Source organism: Entelurus aequoreus, linkage group LG07, assembly GCF_033978785.1.
Source record: "Entelurus aequoreus isolate RoL-2023_Sb linkage group LG07, RoL_Eaeq_v1.1, whole genome shotgun sequence".
In the NCBI taxonomy this organism is placed as follows: domain Eukaryota; kingdom Metazoa; phylum Chordata; class Actinopteri; order Syngnathiformes; family Syngnathidae; genus Entelurus; species Entelurus aequoreus.
Genome location: NC_084737.1, coordinates 51,328,223 through 51,353,618, shown reverse-complemented (window position 1 = coordinate 51,353,618; position 25,396 = coordinate 51,328,223). Strand labels below are relative to the sequence as shown.

Here is a 25,396-nt window from a genome sequence, read left to right as displayed (position 1 = left end):
TGTGATTTAGGGCTATATAAATAAACATTGATTGATTGATTGATTGATTTTAACTCACCTACCCATTGCTAAAATCAATTGTAGGATCACTGCTATGCTATATTTGCCTTAATGTGACGCATATTCGGGGCTTTATTCAGTTGCGAACCAAAACTCTGCAAAAGTTTTGATGGAAGATGTGGAGATGGATGGAAAAAAAAAAAAAGCGATGCAAGGGCAGCGTTGCGTTCCACTCAGTGTATGAGTGCATAAAGAGGGGTGAAGTCTGTGTGTGTGTGTTTGGGTGGGAGTGTGTGTGTGTGTGTGTGTGTGTGTGTGTGTGTGTGTGTGTGTGTGTGGGTGGGAGTGGGGGCTGTGAGTTAGGCTAGTAGGCTGGCGGTGACTGCGCCTTGGTGAGGAGTGGAGCGCTCACCTGCACATCACAGAGTCGCGTAAACTTAGGAGCAGCTGAGCGCCAAAGACGGAAGAGTCTGACCCAGCAGAGGAAAGGAGAAGATTTCACATCTCTTTTTTTTTTTTTTTTAAGCGGGAAAAAGATTTTCGAGCTCTCTTCTTTTGTCTTTGCGGTCTCTCGCCCAGGCTGCTGTGGCTGTCTCTCCTATAAGCCCGCCGCCGCGATGAGGACCGACCTGGCTCTGGTCCTGACAGCAGCCCTTCTTCTTGACACGCTGCGGGTGAGATTTGTGGTCATTCTTTAGCCTGGCGTTTAGTTTGTGGAGGAGCAGGGAGGATTGCGTGCGGCATGGCGCCGTCTCATGTTGTCAGAAGCGGGTTCATATGGATAAAGTCTCGCCTTCGCGTTGTCGCTCGGTCGGTCCGGTCCCCGCCAGTGCATTTGACACCACAGATTCCTCAATTCTCACACAAATCCAATCAGGGCTAATGACGGATTTTAGGGACAATATGTGAACGGAACGATGGGCTTCTCATCACCGGTCTGCAACAATACAACAATTACCTCTCATTTTAGTTCATTAAACACATTTTTAGTCCATTCAGACTTTCTGTGGACCTGCAGTAACACACTTTATTAGTATTTTACACAGTCGTGTTGGTGAAATGTTGTCTAAACAGCGCAGCAAGTTAACATATTTCTCATGTTTTATTTCCAAGGCTGCCGGTATGTCAGCCTATGTATGCAAACTTAAAAAAAAAAAGGACCTACGGCTCCTACATTTCTACTCTCTTTATTTAGCCAGCCTTGACGCCGAAATGTGACTGCGGACTTCAGAGGCCCGAAAGACTTGGGTTAGGTGGTTTAATTTGCAAACGCTGAGAATTAAGTGCTGTATGTAATTAAGTGTGTATTGTCATTTACGTACGCACACACACACATTCTTGTATTTGTTGCCTTCATGAGACCTCCGATAAATGCCTTCCTCTTTATGACCCCCTTTTCTAGATATATATAGATTTGTATTTACTACATTCATTAATATATACATACTATGCAAATATTAAAAAAAAACATTGTGAAAAGGTCACCATTTCACAAGAAAAACTGCACATTTTGGCAGTATTATAATAAAAGTTGTCTTTACTCAACACAAGCCAACGTTTTACGAGAAAAACTGAACATTTGTGCAATATTATGATAGAAGTTGGAATTTTACAAGAAAAGCTTAAAATTTTGGCAATTTTATGAAACGAGTCTTAATTTTATTTGACAAAAGTCACAATTTTATAAGAAAACTTTAACATTTTGGCAATATTATAATAATAATAATCAGAATTTTACTGGGCAAAATTATGACAAAAGTCAGCTGTTCACCTGCCGTCTTGTTTAATCATATATTGCTGCCTTTGCACCTGTCAATGTTTACTTTTGTATGCACATTAAATCAACAAAAAATCCTGACTTTGGAGCGATGTTCACAGACTCTTTTATTTGGCTCTCTATTAGATTCAATGGTTTTCCGTATCAGGACCATGATTTTGGTCCTAACTTGTTCACCGGTCCTCATATGGAAGGTACTTTTCCTAGTTGATGTCCCAAGAAGAGTACAAATACAAGAACACACACACACACACACACACACACACACACACACACACACACACACACACACACACACACACACACACACACACACACACACACACACACACACACACACACACACACACATTAGTGACCCCCTAGTTCTCTGAGCCACTATATATTATTGTTATGCATGCAGGCTGCATTCAGTGTTTAAAGTGTTTATACAAAAGTGCAGTTTTTTTAAATTTTTATATTTGAGTTTGAACATAGACATGCACCTGGGGATAGGTTGATTGGCAACACTAAATTGGCCCTAGTGTGTGGATGTGAGTGTGAATGTTGTCTGTCTATCTGTGTTGGCCCTGCGATGAGGTGGCGACTTGTCCAGGGTGTACCCCGCCTTCCGCCCGATTGTAGCTGAGATAGGCTCCAGCGCCCCCCGTGACCCCGAAGGGAATAAGCGGTAGAAAAATGGATGGATGGATGGAGTTTGAACATGTGTGCAAGCCTCTATATCAGGGGTGTCAAACTAATTTTAGATCGGGGGCCAAATGGAGAACAATCTACTCCGGAGTGGGCCAGACTGCTAAAATCACAGCACGATAACTTAAAAATAAAGACAACTTCAGATTGTTTTCTTTGTTTAAAAATAAAACAAGCACATTCTGAAATTGTTCAAATCATAATGTTGTTGTTTATTTTATTTTTGTACAATTACCTGTTGCGGTTAATAGTATATATACTTTATGTTATTTATATTTTCTGAATAAAGTATGTGATGATGTTCATCAGTCATTGGTGTTAATTTTCAATCTATCAAGATAAAAAAATTATATCAAAATCAAATTACATTATGTAGTTTGATCATTTTCCTTGACTGATGTACTAACATGTGGTTTATTTTGTACATAAGTAGCATCATCTACAAATATACAAATAATTGCTATTGCGACATCCAATGGACACATTTAGAACAGCTGTTTCTTTCATTCAAAAATTTCAGGTTAATTTTTATACTTAGCAAATTCATCCCGCGGGCCGGATAAAACCTGTTCGCGAGCCTGATCCGGCCCTCGGGCCATACGTTTGACACCCCTGCTCTATATCATTCGCTCACCTGCATATTTATTGGTCAAACCTGATTAGAGACTATGTAATTTTCTGAGACCAGAAATCTCTGGACCAGAAAAAACCCCCATAAATAAACACATTCAAAAATATCAGTATCTTACACTGCATACTCGTCTTTCCAGGGGAATAATGGTGAGCGTCTTTCCAAAGGTCCCTGTCGACCTGGCTTCTCCCAAAGCTTCTACTCTGTCTTCATTCCGAGGAATGTACTGCAAGGCCAAGATGTGCTTAAAGGTAAGGGGTGCTTTTAAATGGCGTTTTATTTTTATTTTTTAACTGAGTAAAAAGATAATTGTAAGACAGCTCCAGCTCTGCAATCACATCAGCGAGAAGAACCGCTGTGTTCAAAACTAGTACTGTTTTTTTTTATGATTATTGAGGCACATCTGGAGAAGCAATGCAATACTTTGGTAGGATTAAATTCAGTCACATGGTCATTATATGCGGTCATGCCGCCATATAAAAGAAAACCGAACTGCACGGATTGCCTCACATTTTCCGCCTCACCACGTTGATTGGTTTAACAGTATACCTTGTCACCATCACACCGCGACGTCTTAACGTGCTATATGTGTTGCTCCAATTACACAACCAGTCCTGCAAGTTTTCAGGCCCGATAGTGCAGGAAATGGAATCGACATCCTGTGTCTAATCTGGCACTGCTCCTGCCAATGTGGGATAATTGCAATTCTCTATTGATCACTGTGCTTTTTTTCCTCTCATTGCTCAGCTAAGCTGTATTGTTTAGCTGTGGGCATACAATAGTTCTTTTGTGACTGGCCCATGTCGTCAGCAGCCGCATAGTATATTTCTCATTCTCCTTAGCTGGGAGAATCCTGGCTGTTGTACAACCGTCTTGACTCGCTCTCTTTTGTGCAAGAGTGTTTACAGTACTGTGGATTATGAGACCAATAGGCTTCATTTGGGTGTAAATCATGAATGTTTTTGTCGAGTTGATGTTTACTGCGGGACGTTGGTGTAGAACGCAGCATCATTGTGTTTTAATGTCATTGTGCAGATGATAGGGATGCCTCGAAGTTTGCACTCCATGTGGTAGTGAAGTCATCAGTCCAGCAGAGGGTGTCAGAACAATCACCACAACTTGTGGTTGCTCCTGAGCAAAATGATCTCAGGGAGATGCAATTGTAATGGATTCAATTAAATGTAGCTTTATTAAAAATAACTATATTTACCATATGCAGTAAGTTGGTTTGCTAGTTAAAGAATTCCTGTGTTCAGACAAATCTTTTTTGCGTAAATTGTTTTCTTACCTGCTGACGTTTTCGGCTGTAGTTTCAGCTTTCCTCAGGGCAAAGGAGAACATTGTTACTTTGTTTGGCTGAACAAGATACATCTCAACTATTTAAGGAGACATTATCGACACAAAATTTGGTTAGTGCCCATGTGGAGGGGGGCTCCTTTTTAAAATCCTCTGTATAAGTCAACTTAAAGCTTCTTAGATTTATAAAATAACAAATTCAAGTGCACTTAAAGACTTATCAGTTGCTTTTATCAGTATTTTATTTTAAAGCAACAGCAAAGAAAAGTTTTAAATATTTTTCTTGTGGTTTTCTTGAGCTCTATTTTCTTAATGTATCTTATAGGCAAAAGACATAAGAATTAGGAAGTTAGTCAGAGCATGCGATTAGAAAAGATGATCTGGAAAACCTGCCAAGATGGAAGATGGAGGGAAGAGGGGTAAAGGGAGGCAACTGACCTTCTGGATGACTCGTTTATATGCAAGAATAGAGAGAGGTATAAAACATAAAAAAGTGAAGCTCATTGAGAAAGCTGGAAAGAGAGATTTGTGGCATGCCTTCATTGCCTATGTCTTCAGATACTGAACTTAGGGAGAGAGAGAATGCAACAGGGAAAGTCAATACATGTACTCTACATTGTGAACACTAACAAAACTTGAAATAGGTGAATGTTTTAATGTGCACCAAAATCTGAACTAGGGATGTCCCGTACAGGTTTTTGCACTTCCGATCCGATACCGATGTTGTTTTTGCACTTCCGATCCGATAACCGATACAGGCCGATACTGGCCTTATCCGAGCATGTATTAAAGTTTAAAGTTATTTAGCCTACAGTTGTCAGATTCATGTTGAAAAGGGTTTTAGTACTCTTGATAACAACTAGCCAGCTGAATTAGGTGAGTTTGAATAATACACAATGGAGATGTTGACGTGCGTAGTTTCAAACACTCTTCATTTTCTAGCAGGGGACTTTTCAAATAATGCTACATATTAGCAGTAATGCTACTTTTTATAGCAACGCTTTTGCCCCACACTTGACAAATTACGGTTGTCTGTTCGACATATTCCCACCTGAAGCCAAACCACCGCCAGACGATGGACCCCCTGCTGTTTTTCTTGGGAATTAATTAATTCTTCCTTCATTATTACCGCTCACACGGCTACGCTAGCATCACAGCTAACGTTAGCCATGCTGCTACCTCTCTGCTGGGAGAGTGCGTATACGTATGTGATGTATGACGTAAAAGTATGTGACGTATGACGTAACAGTATGTGACGTGTGTAAGAAGGTGCGCTTGCTGTCTGAGAAGCAGACACAAGAAGGAGTGGTAAGAGCCTGTCGTGTAATGCCAGCAGCTAAAAGCAACTGCATGAGAACGTATACTCGACTGTGTTGAAGGTGTGCTGGAAAATGCAGAACGAAAATTAGGGAGCAGCAGAAAAGTGGAATGTATTATTTAAATCGGTGCGTTGGAAAACACGGACCGGAATTTTTTTAAAAACTGGATCTGGATCGGCATTTTCCCATGCCTTGCCGATACGCATTTTTTTGGCAAATATCGGCGGCCGATCCGATCCAAATATCGGATCGGGACATCCCTAGTCTGAACACACACACAGTAACCAGGAACAGAGATAGCCCAATGTGTTTTAATTATTTGCTATAAAAATAACTAAAGCAGGGAAATAATCGATTTTTAGATGCATCGCAATTCCAACATAGGGGAATGTAAAATTAATTAGTAAACGTCAATAATTAAATATTATTTATTGTAAATAAAGTATTGCAGACAGTTCTAAAATTTGGCTGATCGTAGCGAGCCACTTCACAGAGAGATCCGACCTGCTCCTTTACTTTAGGGCACTTATGTTTCCAGTTTTGCACACATTTCCATTATTTAATAAATGCAATGGGAATTTATTCAACTGTTTTTTTTATTACAAATGTACCCTTTTTTAAAAGTTGCAAGTGATTAATGCTTATTTAGTGAAACAAAAAAATGTAAAACTGCATCAATATATATAAATTAAAGGTACATCAATAATGGATTTTAAATCAAATCGTAGCTCCTGAATGCTATTAGTAATCGAATCGTGAGGTGCCCAAAGATTCCCACCTCCTAAAAGAACTGTACTGTTTGTGTAGTATGTGAATGTGAAAACACTGACTTTGTCTTGGTGTGGCAACCTGAAATCATCTTGTTTTGTCCATAGCACAGGTGGCCCAGTCAGACATGTACAGTATGTTGAGTTGTTTAATGTTCTGTGTAGGGCTGCAACAACTAATCGATTAAATCGATTAAAATCGATTATAAAAATAGTTGGCGATTAATTTAGTCATCGATTCGTTGGATATATGCTATGCGCATGCGCAGAGGCAATTTTTCTTTTCTTTTTCTTTTTTCTTTTTTTAATAAACCTTTATTTATAAACTGCAACATGTACAAACAGCTGAGAAACAATAATCAAAATAAGTATGGTGCCAGTATGCTGTTTTTTTTTCCAATAAAATACTGGAAAGGATAGAAATGTAGTTTGTCTCTTTTATCCGATTATTAATCGAAGTAATAATCGACAGATTAAACGATTATCAAATTAATTGTTAGTTGCAGCCCTAGTTCTGTGTAGTTTTTGTATAAGCTCTGTTCAAATACCCTTATTATAAGCCATGGCACCATGCAAATGGATTCTACTATTTAAACTAGTTTGAAGGTTTTACTTTAAATTTAATTACTTACCCTTTTCACAAAATTTCATTCAGACTCAAGACTTCATTATGCTCCAGTGTGGTCACAACATCTGACCTTCTGACAGCATCTTGATCCTGTTAAAGCTCTTCAGCGGGGGCTGAACCTGTGACTTGCAATTCTCTGCCAAAATTTTAGTAGCAGTAGGGGTGGGAATATTTGGGCACTTCATGATTGGATTACAGTTTAGTGTCTACGATTTAATTATAAATCGATTATTTATGGATCTTTAACTATTATGCGGTAACGCTTTGCACCATTTCTGGTTTTCGGATGTGATCCCGCACAGCATAGATATACAGTACAGTATATGTAGAAGACTGATAAATATGTGAGCACTGTAGCAGCCTGCTAAGCAACATGCCTGTCACTGCACGATCAGTACCGGAAGAAAACATTCAGTCCACGCATGCACAAGAAGTATGTCACTTCCTGTGAACTTATTTTTTGGCAGTTATGTGTGAATGTGAGTGTGAATGTTGTCTGTCTATCTGTGTTGGCCCCGCGATGAGGTGGCAACTTGTCCACGGTGTACCCCGCCTTACGCCCGAATGCAGCTGGGATAGGCTCGAGCACCCCCCGCGATCCCGAAAGGGACAACCGGTAGAAAAATGGATGGATGGATGTGTGTGCACACTGTCACTGCTACCAAGGTTTTATTTTTTTTAATAATTTGAATAACAATATAGACAATTGCATACAAAACAAACATTATATATTGAAAATAGTATTTTCAAACGGTCAGCAGACACACAAACAAAACAAATGACAAAGTAATCTTTATTCACATCATTTACATCAATTCACAACACATCCAAAGTCTACTTTTTGTGTTGGCCTGCAGATATGGATTTAAGTGAAGCACCTTGTTTGAAAAATAAAAATTTAAAGAAAACCTATGATGCATTTAGTCTTTTTTGACTTATATACTGTATACTGCTACCCTCGGGATCTTTCTGTATGGAGTTTGCATGTTCTCCCTGTCACTGCGTGTGTTCCCTCCGGGTACTCCGGCTTTCTCCCACCTCCAAAGACATGCACCTGGGGATAGGTTGATTGGCAACACTAAATTAGCCGAAGTGTGTGAATGTGAGTGTGAATGTTGTCTGTCTATCTGTGTTGGCCCTGCGATGAGGTGGCGACTTGTCCAGGGTGTACCCCGCCTTCCGCCCATGTGCAGCTGGGATAGGCTCTAGCACCCCCCGCAACTCCATAAGGGACAAGCGGTAGAAAATGGATGGATGAATGGATATACTGTTACAATGTTGGATACTCATGTTAACCAATGCCAAAGCCTCAATTCATAAGGTTCATGCTTTTTGGCATGAGCTTGCATACAGTTTTGGATGCATCTGTATATGGGGTTTTGCAGTCTGGCTACATTGTGATGTCATCACGCTGGACGTACTTATTTGAACATTAAGTTAAGTTAAGTTAAGTTAAGTTGAGCTCGCCACCAGAGAGTGGGAGTTCCTCCTCCTCTGCTTCAGGCTTTAAGGAAACACAATAAAGTATAATTGTGGTATGTGCTTAATAACACCTACGTGCAACATGCAGCAACAATAATGCTGCTAAAACAGCCATTTTTCTGCAGGGTCTGAACCTTCAGAGACTGTGCAGGTGTACCTAATAATGTGACCGGGCGACTCTACATATGTTTATGAAGTTTTCTTTTGACCGTGTCTGTAAAGAAAATAGCAGTGACGACTTGAAGATATATATTTAAAAAGTGTACATTTTCAAAAGATAATTTATAATAATTTTGGAGAGGATTAGGCGTGGTGCAATCTGTGAACCCCTCCAGAATCGAACTATTTGCAGACGGACTCAAAACGGTTACATATTATCTTTTTAATTGTTTTAAATATATATTGAAGTCATCAAAGGTTCCTTTTAATATACATAAACTCGGAACTCAGTTGAGATATCTTTTTATGTACACCTTGTTCATTTTCATATTATTGTTTAATTTTTTTATTATGCATAATTTGCTTTTTGTACAAAAACAATGAGTAAGACATTCAACTAACACAGCACGTGACGTAGTTCTGTGGTAAAAATTGCAAGTGAAGGAATTGTCATACGATTGTGTACTGGTACGGATTTTGTGGTGACAGTGACGTGGCGAGCAGGCATCCTTGTTTTTCTGGTTTTTAAGCCTTCTAAAATCACGGAATGCCCAGCATTTTGCCCTTCAGCCGCCGTTTGCCACAGCACGTACTGGAAGAGGTGGTTTGTATCTACCCTTTTAAATCTAGGGTCTGCACATTACAGTGTTGTCATTGTGTAAATAGTATTCTCACTTATTAATTTATTTGCTAATTTTCTGTTTTTAGCTGTTTTCTCTCTACTTTAACACGGTGTATAAAGGTGTACAAAGCACTTATTCTTCTCTACATTTTAAAACCAGCTGTATTTCTTTAACATACTACAATAATAAATAATCGATATTCCGAATGGTCTGCGTCCCAATCGTGATCGAAGAATCGATAATTTTTTCAACGCTAAGGCGCAGTGTATTCCTTAGTATGAGCAACCACAACTCTCAATGACTAGCTATTTATTTATATTTCTATGTCGTAGTAGTGAACAATTGTAACCAAGATTGTTGCTGCAGCTGGAATTAATCAATTCGAAACAATTTTGTTGTACAATTATCATTTTAAAAATGTCCCTTTTGCAGGAATGAGGGATAAACAAAACAATCTAAAAAAATTACAGCATTGCGGACAGTTTTGCTGTTGATGCGAGGTCAGATTATTTTGAAGGTACACGTCAAGCTTTACTGTAGAGTTTGGAAGTGGAGGCGCGATCCCTTCATGCTGTAACATGATGAAGCCTTTAGTTGTGTCCTCTGTCGAAGATGGTAACATTTGACACATGCACAGGCTCCACTGTAATGTTGCATTCATGTGTGTCTTAGGACATAGCTTTTGGGGCCAGATGTACACGTGCACAGATGTACCATACAGTATGTGATATACATAGACACACACCTCAGGCAGTTGATTTATTGTTTATAATGGTGACACTGTAGGAAGGCGCAGAGCTTCTCTGGGACGGCTTTAATAATGACATTGTTTAACCCAAAACCGTCAGATAAGGGCAGTAATTGATGACACGCAACACACAAACACACGTGCAGACAAACGCACACACAAGTACACATACATACATACGCACACACGGATATAGATGTTTGCCACTAAGGGAATAATGGGAAGGACAGAACTAGGACCTTGGCCATGATTAAGAGTGTCTAGACAGGGGTTTCAATATTGTTTTTATCATATGGTGTCACTCTAATGCTTTAAATTGGCCTCAAAAAAAGTGTCTAATCATTGGAAGTACTGGCCTCAGAAGGAATTCTTGATGTAAATCGTTTTGAAAACATCTTAAACAAAAACATCTGATGCTTTGTACAAACAAGACATTTTCAGTTTTATTTTCCTTGCAAATAGATCACTTTCTAAACTTTGCTTTTGTTAAACTATGAATTCCACACACTGTATTGATGCTACAGATCGATTCAGCTCTCTTTTGTCAGGAAACACTTTTAGCCAAATTAATGCATAAACACGCACAAATGGCAATGCCTAATTTGTGTGCAAGGCTTTTATGGTGTTGTGTGCGGAATTGTATCCAAATCTAACCTGACAAGTTACACAGAATATTAAAGCAAATCAATAGCCTTTTTACACAAATGTCGCTGAAAAACCTTTGTATGAACAGCAGATTTAAAAATGTGAGATAATAGCTTTTTCAGGTGACAGTTGTAATCCATGTGTATCCTGGTCTGACATTGCCCTTTTGTACTTGTAAATATTAGGACTGCTTCTTTGTATGTACACACGCACGCACGCACGCACGCACGCACGCACGCACGCACGCACGCACACACACACACACACACACACACACACACACACACACACACACACACACACACACACACACACACACACACACACACAGACACACACATACACACACATACACACACACACACACACACACACACACACACACACGCACACACACACACCCACCCACACACATTCCTTCAGCCTAGCCTAAAACAGTTTTTCCACATTTTCTTTCTTGTACACAATATAATCTTACAGTGTCAAATGTTTGTATTAAGTCAGGCCAACAATCATAAACTTAGAAAGAGGACCCATACTGTATGGTAAAGTCATCAGTATGAACACAAAGCAGCCTGCTTTTAACACAGAGTTCTTACACATATTTCTGCTTTTGTACAGTCTTTTGTTGCAGGCCAAGCCTGCTTATAAAATTACAAGGACAGTCAGTCTAGAGGTCTCCAAAATTTGACCAATCATGAAAGAAGCGGTCTATTAAATAGGGATATAAGCAAACTAAAGTGGCTTATTTTAGATGTACTGTATATCAACCTGCACTGCTGCATACATGGCTATTGGTGGCAAACATTTCATGTTTAGGTATGGAATAAAATGAGTGAAATGGGGCTAATTTAGAATAATTAGATACAAAATACTAACTGAAGATGATGTCATGTTTCGAGTCGACCGATTGGCATTTTTGGCATCCAATACTGATCCAATTTCTTTGGCATTTGATGTGATCAGAGTCCTGATCTGATACTTTGATAATGTTATTATTAATGTTATTAATAGTGTTGTTATATTGTACACAATGTTATTGTTATTATGGAACTGAAAATGTTGTTTTAGCAAGTAAACACACATTTTATAAAGGTTATTTAAAGTGTTAAATCTATATTTAACACACTTTCTTGTGGTCTAAATCATTTGTATTGGATATGCTTTGGTGCAAATCTTGTGTACATTTTGCTCCACAGTCACCTACTTTATGCGTATGTCTGCAAGCTGTCTGTGTAGGTGTTCCCTTTAAATTACAATAGAAACCCGACGCACTGCCCTCTCCAAAGTGTCAGAATGTATCTTTTGAAAATGTGTGCCTCCCCTTCTTGCCGATAGTTTATTCTAATTGTCCAAATAAGTACGTCCACCACACTGTGACCACTGTTAAGAAAATATAGTAAAACACATTGTTCACAGGAATCACGTACAGTGTGCAAGAATGAACAAATGTATGAAACTTATGGTTTGACGCTTTGGCATTGTTTACCATAGGCATCCAACATTGTACCAACATTTATAAGAGACAAGATGGCGGCGCATTGCTATGCAGCGGCTTGCTAACGCTCTTGGGAGTGTAGAGCGATTTGGCAAAAAACACCCGTCATTTCTGTCAATTTCATGGCTGGCTCAAAGCGTGAACACTCTGTGATCACATACGACCGACAGACAATTCTGGATGTGGATAGATCGGGTCGTTATAGACTGAAAGATGCATGTACGGTGGACCTCCTCGCTAGCATGGGAATACTTCGCGGGCTACATCGAGCGGCCTTTGTAGCAGCGGAGTCAAGTGCTAGCGGTGACCGCCAATGGAGACGACGTAAGCGGTGCGAGCGGAAGCAGAAGCGGGGGTGCCGAGCGGGGCTAACAACAAAGGGAAAAGCTAACCAAAGAAGCGTGGAGTCTTCGGGTAAGAAGCCATTTAAACTAGAACTAGCCGGCGCCAAGCTGGATAATCCCTGCACACATAGCAATTCTCTTAGAATAAAACACAACTCACACAATGTTTTTTCTTTTGTGACCGTGTCAGAGGCAGACATGCAATCTACTGAGGTGGCTAACTATGATGCGTTCAGTTTATCGCAACATCTAGCAAACAATCGGACAATTCCCGTCGTATCAATTCCTAGATATGGTCGAAATTATTTAAAGTGCACTACGCATAATAAACGCAACATTATTAATATTGCTACTTCGGATAATTTCAACAAACAATCTTCAAAACAGCCCACTACCTATAATATGGGCTTTTTAAACATAAGATCATTATCTTCCAAAACGTTATTAGTTAATGAAGTCATTAGAGACAACAAACTTGACGTCGTTGGTCTCGCAGAGACCTGGCTCAAACCAGACGATTTTTTGGCGCTAAATGAGGCATCTCCTCCTAACTATACCAATACACATGTTGCCCGACCTCTTAAAAGGGGAGTGGGTGTCGCACTAATATACAATGAAAACTATAAGTTTACACCTAACCTAAATAATAAATATAACTCGTTTGAGGTGCTCACTTTGAGGTTTGTCACACCGCTGCCTCTGCACCTGGCTGTTATCTACCGCCCCCCTGGGCCCTATTCGGACTTCATCAGTGAATTCTCAGAGTTTGTTGCTGATCTAGTGACGCACGCTGACAATATAATCATAATGGGGGACTTTAATATCCATATGAATACCCCATCGGACCCTCCATGCGTGGCGCTCCACACTATAATTGATAGCTGTGGTCTTACACAAATAATAAATGAACCCACGCATCGCAACGGTAATACGATAGATCTAGTGCTTGTCAGGGGTGTCACCACCTCTAAAGTTACGATACTCCCGTACACTAAAGTAATGTCCGATCATTTCCTTATAAAATTCGAAGTTCTGACTCATTGTCAACAAACTAATAATAATAATAATAACTACTATAGCAGCCGCAACATTAATGCTGCCACAACGACGACTCTTACTGACCTACTGCCTTCGGTAATGGCACCATTCCCAAATTATGTAGGCTCTATTGATAACCTCACTAACAACTTTAACGACGCCCTGCGCGACACCATTGATAGTGTAGCACTGCTAAAGCTAAAAAGGGCCCCTAAAAGGCGTACCCCATGGTTTACAGAAGAAACTAAAGCCCAGAAATTATCATGTAGAAAGCTGGAACGCAAATGGCGTGCGACTAAACTTGAGGTTTTCCATCAAGCATGGAGTGATAGTTTAATAACTTATAAACGCATGCTTACCTCAGCTAAAGCTAAATATTACTCAAATCTCATCCACCTCAACAAAAATGATCCTACATTTTTGTTTAGTACAGTAGCATCGCTAACCCAACAAGGGACTCCTCCCAGTAGCTCCACCCACTCAGCAGACGACTTTATGAATTTCTTTAATAAGAAAATTGAAATTATTAGAAAAGAGATTAAAGACAATGCATCTCAGCTACAACTGGGTTCTATTAACACAAATACGACTGTATATACGACGGATACCGCCCTCCAAAATAGTTTCTCTCTCTTTGATGAAATAACATTGGAGGAATTGTCAAAATGTGTAAATGGGACAAAACAAACAACATGTTTACTTGACCCAATTCCTGGGAAACTTATCAAGGAGCTTTTTGTATTATTAGGTCCATCAGTGTTAAATATTATAAACTTATCACTTTCCTCTGGCACTGTTCCCCTAGCATTCAAAAAAGCGGTTATTCATCCTCTACTCAAAAGACCTAACCTCGATCCTGATCTCTTGGTAAACTACCGGCCGGTGTCCCACCTTCCGTTTATCTCGAAAATCCTCGAAAAAATTGTCGCACAGCAGCTAAATGAACACTTAGCGTCTAACAATCTCTGTGAACCTTTTCAATCCGGTTTCAGGGCAAATCACTCTACGGAGACAGCCCTCGCAAAAATGACTAATGATCTATTGCTAACGATGGATTCTGATGCTTCATCTATGTTGCTGCTTCTTGATCTTAGCGCCGCTTTCGATACTGTTGATCATAATATTTTATTACAGCGTATCAAAACGCGTATTGAGATGACAGACTTAGCCTTGTCTTGGTTTAACTCTTATCTTACTGACAGGATGCAGTGTGTCTCCCATAACAATGTGACCTCGGACTATGTTAAGGTAACGTGCAGAGTTCCCCAGGGTTCGGTTCTTGGCCCTGCACTCTTTAGTATTTACATGCTGCCGCTAGGTGACATCATACGCAAATACGGTGTTAGGTTTCACTGTTATGCTGATGACACTCAACTCTACATGCCCCTAAAGCTGACCAACACGCCGGATTGTAGTCAGCTGGAGGCGTGTCTTAATGAAATTAAACAATGGATGTCCGCTAACTTTTTGCAACTCAACGCTAAGAAAACGGAATTGCTGATTATCGGTCCTGCTCAACACCGACACCTATTTAATAATACCACCTTAACATTTGACAACCAAACAATTAAACAAGGCGACTCGGTAAAGAATCTGGGTATTATCTTCGACCCAACTCTCTCGTTTGAGTCACACATTAAGAGTGTTACTAAAACGGCCTTCTTTCATCTCCGTAATATCGCTAAAATTCGTTCCATTTTGTCCACAAGCGATGCTGAGATCATTATCCATGCGTTCGTTACATCTCGTCTCGATTACTGTAACGTTTTATTTTCGGGCCTCTCTATGTCTAGCATTAAAAGATTACAGATGGTACAAAATGCGTCTGCTAGACTTTTGACAAAAACAAGAAAGTTTGATCATATTACGCCTATACTGGCTCACTTACACTGGCTTCCTGTGCACCTAAGATGCGACTTTAAGGTTTTACTACTTACGTATAAAATACTACACGGTCAAGCTCCTGCCTATCTTGCCGATTGTATTGTACCATAGGTCCCGGCAAGAAATCTGCGTTCAAAGAACTCCGGCTTATTAGTGATTCCCAGAGCCCAAAAAAAGTCTGCGGGCTATAGAGCGTTTTCTATTCGGGCTCCAATACTATGGAATGCCCTCCCGGTAAAAGTTAGAGATGCTACCTCAGTAGAAGCATTTAAGTCTCATCTTAAAACTCATTTGTATACTCTAGCCTTTAAATAGACTCCCTTTTTAGACCAGTTGATCTGCCGCTTCTTTTCTTTTCTTTTCTTTTCTACTCTGCTCCCAACCCGGGGTGGACCGCTAGCCTGTCCATCGGATGGGGACATCTCTACGCTGCTGACCCGTCTCCGCTCGGGATGGTTCCTGCTGGCCCCACTATGGACTGGACTTTCGCTGATGTGTTGGACTTTCACAATATTATGTCATACCCACTTGACATCCATTGCTTTCGGTCTCCCCTAGAGGGGGGGGGGGGGGGGGGGGGGGGTTACCCACATATGCGGTCCTCTCCAAGGTTTCTCATAGTCATTCACATTGACGTCCCACTGGGGTGAGTTTTCCTTGCCCGTATGTGGGCTCTGTACCGAGGATGTCGTTGTGGCTTGTATAGCCCTTTGAGACACTTGTGATTTAGGGCTATATAAATAAACATTGATTGATTGATTGATTGATAAGTAAACAAAGATGAGAATCACAGTGTTTCCCATAAACTGCCAAGATACCCGTGGGGGCGTGGCTATGGGCGTGGTCACCATGACATCTTCGAGTAATTTGCATAATTTACTACAATGATTTGATTTTCTCTAAAAAGGCTAAAAAAATGTATACTTACTAATTAATAATAACAGTTTTGTTTTAAACGTCCATCCATCCATCCATTCATCCATTTTACAATATAATTACAACACTTTATGTACATATTTATATACAGATTTGAACAATAAGTTATTCACTGAAATATATTTATTAATTGTGGTTCTTACAAAAAATATATCTTATAAAATATAAAAGCTAAAATGTCTCAAAGCTCTGCCCCTTTAATTAGTGTGTACTAAATAATTTAACTTTAGCCTACTACTACAACCATATTATTTACCAGCAACATAAAGTGAAACAGAGGCAGAGGTGTCCTGCCACAGTCAGTAACAAATAAACAGAAAACAGTAGTGGTGGTAGATAGACACAGAGCTTCATCAAACATCTGATCCACTGAACAAAGAGCTCCAAAAATGTTGAACTTTAGACTGCCATCAGTTTTACTCCCTACACTTAACCATGTGTTTCCTACTGCCTGCAGACGTTGCACCCTTTGTTATATACACATGTTGTGTTTCTAATATAAATACATTTAATAAAGTTAAATACAAATAAGGCAACAAGAGAAGTATCCTACACTTCTCTTTTGTAAAGTAAATCTGAACAGCCGATATGGGCATCTACATCAATTATATGATTTGCCTGAGAAGCTGGAGAGGACAAAAAAAATAAAAAATAAATAAAAATAAAAATTTATTTGTGGCGGACGTAATTCTTTCGTGGCGGGCCGCCACAAATAAATGAATGTGTGGGAAACCCTGGAATCATCATAGGCACCCTTTAATTAAATTAAGAATTTGCTAGTGTTGTTGAAAATCCAATGACAAAACTCTTACCGGTTAAGATCAGCTTAACTTAACTAAAAAAAAAATATTAAAAAAAATGTAAATAACAAAAAGAATACATAAATACATAGTAATTTTTTGTCTTCTCTATAAACTGGTTTGTAAAGTACCAGTAGAGTGCAAGAACAAGTTGCCTCGATATTTAAGCTATTATAATATATAAGGACTTCCGAAGTTTGCAAATAAATAGATATTATCAAAATAGTTTCAATCTCACGGAGATTCCGCAGCCATTTTGAGAGATAACGAGACAGCCACTCTTGTGATCGTGTGACGTCGCGTTAGGAACCAAGTATCCCTTCCCCATCAACAACAATGCAAATCACGCAGACTTTGTGAAAGCCAACAACAATTACAATTACCAGGCTTTTATATTTTTGAGCCTGAACACAAAGGATGAGCAATACGTTTTAGAAGCCACTGATGCTCGGCGGATGCAGCTTTATTATGACACTAGCATCCGCAGCATTGCTAGGTGCTACACATACAAGCTAACCATTTTTAAACGATAATCAAACAAACGCTTATTGTAATATTTCCACTCTCGCTGGGATGCCGACCTACAAGAGGCTCACATAATTCCAATTAGATGAAAAATTATTCACAATTCTCACGAAGGGTTAAAAAAAGTTTTGCCGTCTCGTGGGGTTGTGAAAATCGACCATTCTGTCGGTCCATGGCCATATTTGTCTACTACTACCAGGGGAGAGATGCATGAATTATAATCTAGAATGAACTTTTAGCAAATTTGAGACGAAGCAGAAGCAGCTGCCGACTTAGTATGACAACAATAGCAGCGTAAGTTAGCATTGGCTCACTGCTATCGATGCACTGCTAAAGTAGTCCGTCTGCGTTGGCGCTTATGATAATAATATCCCTCATATTTGGTTTATTTTTAGGTCACGACATGTAAATGGAGCATTTTTGGCGCTTTCTGGATGTTTTTTAGAGAGAGTATAATGAGCTCAACAGAGGACCCTCGATCTATTGACTCAATTGTTAGATATTTATTTACAATTTTGAATGCATATAAAAGCCAAGCATATGTGTTCTTGTCTTACATAAGGATTGTGAATGATAGACAGCACATCTCTTTCCAATTTTTGTGTATTTCCAGTATGGCTGATCTGATAACATGGTCAGAGTGCAGAAGCGTTACTACAGTGATGTTGATCTCCGAAAAAAGCTGAAGGTATTCGTAGCTGAATATTCAAAATGGCTGAATTTGTGGCAGTTTTTGATGTTTAAACTGTGTTTTCACATAATTTGCGGATTGTAAATACAATACATCTGTGGTCACCTGATAACCTCTCCACGCAGGAGATGAGGGCAGAGCAGAAAAGAGACGGCAGATCAACTGGTGTAAAAGGGGCTATTTAAAGGCTAGAGTATACAAATTCGTTTTAAGATGGGACTTTTTTGCGGCTTAATTGACACGATGGTCAAGCAGCTTGAGCGTAGCATTAAAACAAGTGAGAGTGAGTGTAGTTTGAGCAGAAAATGCCACTTTGCTGTTCTGTTCTTGGGTGTTCCAGTCGTTAAAATAGAGAAATAAGAAAGAGCTTTCATAGAGTCCCAAAAGAAGTGGTTCATAAAGGTAATAAAGTCAGGAAAAAAACAAAAGCGCATCTAAGGAAATGTCTCCTAAAAATATCAATTTCATCATCTTGTGGAATACAATGGACCATGATTGTGTCTGCAGCGATCACTTTGTAAAATGTTTCTTTGAACATTTGATTTGTTTGAGAAATTTTCTGTGATGCATTTGAGTTTATTCTCTACTATATTAGAAGAAAGAACAAGAGGTTGCATTAGTTTGTGTTCTTTTTGTGTTTGCTATGCCTAAATATAACTACGAAGACCTGCATGGGCAAATAAACTAATGTCATGTTAACTCCTAATGATAAATATTGTGTGATTGTTGGTCCAAACCACCGTATTTTCATTGTCCATTTTCATAACAGATACTAAAAGCTTAGTTGTTGTTGTGCAGGAAAGATGGTTGACCACTGTAGCGTCTTTGGTGATTATTGTTAGAATCAATAACATATCCTTCATAGTATTAATAAACTAGATGAATAAATCTCTCGTAGGCTCAACAGCATATTCTGAATCTTGATATTGTTAGCAAACATTGCTGAACAACGGGGATATTTATAGCTAAATAATGAGACAAAATATGAACGTCACTCCATAAACACAACTGCAGACATGAATTGTTGATAAGACTATTATTTATAGCAGGAAATCAACTGAAAACAAACTTATCCTTAGCAGCATGGCACTCATTATGTCAATCAAATACGTTACTTACCGATGTACAAAAAGGTCCAACTTTGTGTTTCACGGATAAATGCCTAATTTGTCAGATGTAAAGACATGATTTGCCTCCAATCTTTTCTTCTGTATATACTGTGAGTGTCAAATGAAGTGAGGTAGCAGTAACCTCTTCGTGATGATAAATGTTTTACCGTATTTTCCGGACTATTAAGGTGCACTTGAAATACTTTCATTTTCTCAAAAATCGATAGGGCGCCTAATAACCTGGTGCGCGTAATGTACGGAATAGTTCTGGTTGTGCTTACCGACCTCGAAGCTATTTTATTTGGTACATGATGTAATGATAAGTGTGACCAGTATGGCAGTCACATATAAGAGATACGTGTAGACTGCACAATGACACCAGTAAACAACATCAAAACATTAAATGTTTTATTGAGAATATAGAACATTACACACGGCGCTCAAAAATCCGTCAACATGTTTCAGTACGACTTTGGTAAGCTGAGAGGCTTGATGGATTGTCGTAGCAGTACGTCTACCATAGTCAGACGTACTGTGATTCAACATACATGTATAATTATTATGGTGTGTGTCCTCAGACATATTATTTGGCGTTTTGTTTCGCAAATTTAATCAAAATCAACTTTTCTTACCTTCTGGTACCTGCTGATGTGTATTTGGGATCTGCATAGGTCCTGAAAATGTGTAGTCCGTGCCGACACCGTAGTCGATAATCTTCTTCTTTTTCTCTATCTTCTTGTTATGGAACATTCACCCTCTGCTGTTGCCATTTGTAATATAAAGTAGCGTAAAGTTCTAACTTATATCTTGCTATGGAAGCGCTAAAAACTACCAGTGTAGTGGGTTTACATAAATCCCCCACGGTTGTTTAGTTATTAGAGAGTTCCGGTCGGACGGTTTTTCACGGGACACGTTGTTGTTGCACTAGTGAGCCACGGATGAGGAGACTCTGCTGCGTTATTGATTTAAGTAAAGTCTGAATGTCATTGAAAGAGTTAGCTCCATCTTTTGACACTTTGACTCCCGTCCTTGCACGCTACACCACTACAACAAAGATGACGGGGATAAGACGCTGTCAAAGTGGAGCCACGTAAATAAGACTGCCCACAAAACCGCGCATCCGGTCTGAAGACGACTTGAAAATGGTCTGTAAAACATAATCTATGCAACAGTTTTACCAAAGAACCACCATTACATGTTATGTAGACCACAAGAAAGTGTTTTAAATGTAGAAAAAACATCATAATATGACCCCTTCAATGCACTTTATAATCCGGTGCGCCTTTTGTATGAAAATAAACCTGAATAGACCCGCTCCTCGGTAGTGCGCCTGACAATCCGCTGCGCCCTATAGTCCGGAAAATACGGTAAATGTTTTAAAAAAATATTTTTCTTAAGAGTGTAACAATCCACTCCATCCCATGTAAAATATTTTCTTCATGATCGCTTTTATATTTGCCTTTAAACCTTTCAAATTACGCTCAAATCTGCACTGATTCAGGTAAATAAACAGTGGTCTCATGGGGCTTTAGACCATCACCTGAAACCCAGAATTCATGAGATTGCAACCCACTTCTTGACAAAGTTTCCTCCTGTACTTTCTTTCTGTTTTATGACTGCACATATTACACTCATTGGTAGTCTGTATTTTTTTCATACATACCCTAATTTTAACTATATACCATAATAATACATTTGCTTGAAAAAAAATGCACAAAAGAAAAAATAAATCATATGAAATTCTGTTCTACCTTTTCCCAATATGTCTTGCCTGTGGTTTGCCCCTACTAGAACCCTAACTGCTAATGTCCACGGTGCAGTTGGTTATCAAGTATTTTTGAATACCGTATTTTCCGCACTATAAGGCGCACTTAAAAACCTCCAATTTCCTCAAAAGCTGACAGGGCGCCTTATAATCCGGTGCGCCTTATATATGGACCAATATTGAGCCACAACAGGTCTCGCAACTACGCCAACTTCATTTTCCCCTTTCTACGGCTGCTTACCGTAGAAGAAGCAGAAGCGCATCTTCTTCTTCGGGGGAAAATGAAGTCGGCGGCTGCTTACCGTAACTTCTTCTTCTACGGGGTAAAATGAAGTAGGCGGCTGCTTACCGTAGAAGAAGAGCTTCTTCTTCTACGGGGGAAAATTAAGTCCCGTAGTTGCGAGACCTAAACTTTATGTAAAGACCCAAAAATGGCTCCTATTAAGAGACACGTTTACGACGCAGAGTCTAAACTCCAGGCGATCAGTCACGCAGTAAAACATGGGAATAGAGCAGCAGCGAGAGAATTTAACATTAACGAATCAATTGTGCGGAAGTGGAGGAAGCAACATGATGACCTGCGCCAAGTAAAGAAGACTAAACAGAGTTTCCGAGGGAACAAAGTGAGATGGCTACAGTTGGAGGACAAACTCGAACAGTGAGTTGTTGAACAGAGAGCAGCAAGTAGAAGTGTCAGTACAATTACTATTTGTTTTGTTGACATTCCCTTTAGCGCAGCTCCATCTAATGGATGCATAACGTAACCCCAACCTCTACTGTAGCGTCTATTCTATGCGCCTTATAATGCGGTGTGCTTTATATATGAACAATGTTTTAAAATAGGCCATTCATTGAAGGTGTGCCTTATAATCCGGTGCGCCTTATAGTGCGGAAAATACGGTAATATTTTTTAGCCCTTGCTTTGTTTTTCTAGAAACTTTACAAATATTAACTCTAAAGAACTGAAATGAATGGTCAGAATGGCTTTACTTACAGTATGTAGGTGATCCCATCTGCTTTTCATTATGGTTGCTTTTTCGCTCATAAATTAGACGCCCACCCGCACAAACTCACATGAAAATATAAAATTTTATTGCTGTGTCCAAATATGCTGCAAATCAGTAGAGAGTTAAATAGTTGCTGCCATTTACAGTAAATCAACGTTATTTCACTTGCAATACACATCTAGTTGCTGTGTCGGCCACTTATTGTAGTACATTTTGCCCTTTTCCAAGTGGAAAACGGCAGAATTAGCTTTGAAATCCTAATGTAGCGCTTTTATGAGCAATACCTCTTTTGCAGGGCATTTTTTACTAAAATTAATCTCGATTGCAATGGTTGTTTATGCTCCTCTGTTACACCTCAGGGATTTTATGAAAGCCGTGGCGCCTGTCTCTTACTGTGCTGATGGCATTTTATGTTATGTTGTTATGAATAGGGAGCAATACAATTGTACATTTCATTTGGAACTGAAAAAAATGATTTGACCAACCGGTATTATTGACTACAAAAATAGATCAATCAGGCTTGCTATAGCAACGCCAGAAACACAACTCTCCTAATTAACAAGACAGTCGATGATCAAATATAATTTTAAAACTATATATTGTTGCTTTGATGCACACAGCTTTCAGCTAAGAACACATTTAACAAAGACATGATTAATTTTGCCTCCTACTGAAAAATAGCATTACTCAAAACCAATAGGGGTTATGCTTTGATGAAGCTTGAATAAAGGAAGCCATTGCGCTGGATGGACACAGTGACACTGTGTCAGTTTCCTCTCCACCGTAAACCTCAAAGAGAATTGCATTGTTTTGATTTCCTGCTTACCTTTTGCCTTGAATCTCATGAAACAGACTGCAGCATTAACTGGGTCGATAGTAGCCAAGCGCTCTTGTGGAGATTACTGTAGATATTGTTGAAATACAGCCCCCTTTTGCAGCTCTCAGCTTCTGCTTAAATCTCTCTCATTGTTTTCTGTCTTTATTGGCCGATTGTTGAGTTGAGTTGAGTTTGAGTTTATTTCGACATGCAAGCATACAACATGATACATCACAATTTCCAGTTTCTCTGTGCCATCCTTAATCTTTTAAAAAATTCTGCCAGCCTTGCATTCCGTTTAGAATTTTTTAAATCACCCCTATACGGCCTTTGTGACTCCCTGTGTCTAATTTGGGGTTACCCCATGTGATGCCGAATTTGGCCAGCAGTGTCGTTTGCCCTATCAAACGGTGGCTTCCCAAATTTAATATATATTTATACAGATTTCTTTCAAGCTCACACTATCATTGATGTCATGCCTGCAAGGCCATCTATTGTTTGGGATGATAGATACTATTTTAATTATGGGGTTAAACTCCTCATTTATGGTGCTGCTGTATGCTTAAAATCACTGTATGGCCCTTGGTCCAACGGTTAATTTTTACTTTGGAACATGGGTGCCAAAACTTTTTGCCTCCACAGCCAATTTTCTGTGATAATAATAACAAATACCTCAAATTGTTCTGCTCCTGCTCCCATCTGTTTGAACCATTGAATGGTTTATAGCAGGGGTCACCAACCTTTTTGAAACCAAGAGCTACTTCTTGGGTACTGATTAATGCGAAGGGCTACCAGTTTAAAAACACTTAAATAAATTGCCAGAAATAGCCAATTTGCTCAATTTACCTTTAACTCTATGTTATTAATAATTAATGATATTTACACTTAATTGAACCGTTTAAAAGAGGAGAAAACACAAATAAAATTACAATTAAATTTTGAAACATAGTATATCTTCAATTTCGACTCTTTAAAATTCAAAATTCAACCGAAAAAAAGAAGAGAAAAACTAGCTAATTCGAATCTTTCTGAAAAAATTAAAAAAATAATTTATGGAACATCATTAGTAATTTTTCCTGATTAAGATTAATTTTAGAATTTTGATGACATGTTTTAAATAGGTTAAAATCCAATCTGCACTTTGTTAGAATATATAACAAATTGGACCAAGCTATATTTCTAACAAAGACAAATCATTATTTCTTCTAGATTTTCCAGAACAAAAATTTTAAAAGAAATTCAAAAGACTTTGAAATAAGATTTAAATTTGATTCTACAGATTTTCTAGATTTGCCAGAATAATTTTTTTGAATTTTAATCATAATAAGTTTGAAGAAATATTTCACAAATATTCTTCGTCGAAAAAACAGAAGCTAAAATGAAGAATTAAATTAAAATGTATTTATTATTCTTTATAATAAAAAAAATAAATTTACTTGAACATTGATTTAAATTGTCAGGAAAGAAGAGGAAGGAATTTAAAAGGTAAAAAGCTATATGTGTTTAAAAATCCTAAAATTATTTTAAGGTTGTATTTTTTCTCTAAAATTGTCTTTCAGAAAGTTATAAGAAGCAAAGTAAAAAAAATAATGAATTTAAACAAGTGAAGACTAAGTCTTTAAAATATTTTCTTGGATTTTCAAATTCTATTTGAGTTTTGTCTCTCTTAGAATTAAAAATGTCGGGCAAAGCGAGACCAGCTTGCTAGTAAATAAATACAATTTAAAAAATAGAGGCAGCTCACTGGTAAGTGCTGCTATTTGAGCTATTTTTAGAACAGGCCGGCGGGCTACTCATCTGGTCCTTACGGGCTACCTGGTGCCCGCGGGCACCGCGTTGGTGACCCCTGGTTTATAGCAAATGTTTAAAATGAACAGACTTGGATGCCAACACATCCAATTTTCAGTCATAGTTCTAGAAATGCAAAAGACTTACATTTGTTGGATGTCTTGTGAAGCTACAGAGGGACTGAGTTGCTTCCCTCTTAGGCTAATCTGAACACAAATGACCAGTTGACATATACTGTAAGATCAATGTACAATATTTGTGTAATCGTTTTAAAGAATGGTCCATGGAATTTCAAGACAGGTTCATTGAGATGATTTAGACACATGGTTTGCCATTTTATTTCCCTGGTAAGGTAGACATGAGTGATTTATGAGGCTACCAGTGGCGCGTGGGTGGTTGGGTAAAAGGGAGGTGAGTGGTATGGGAGGG

At 38.8% G+C, this 25,396-nt stretch overlaps 1 protein-coding gene across 2 annotated transcripts in view; it reads left to right on the top strand.

Moving 5' to 3' along the window:
* Positions 1–316: 316 nt before the first annotated feature.
* LOC133653979 (cadherin-4-like) overlaps positions 317–25,396 on the top strand; it is a 595,795-nt gene continuing 570,715 nt past the window's right edge. For both annotated transcript variants that reach the window (XM_062053872.1, XM_062053871.1), the window contains exons 1-2: positions 317–674; positions 3,238–3,349. In XM_062053872.1, coding sequence (XP_061909856.1) covers positions 618–674; positions 3,238–3,349 — 169 coding nt within the window. In that variant the 5' untranslated portion in view covers positions 317–617. The remainder of the gene's footprint in view (positions 675–3,237; positions 3,350–25,396) is intronic.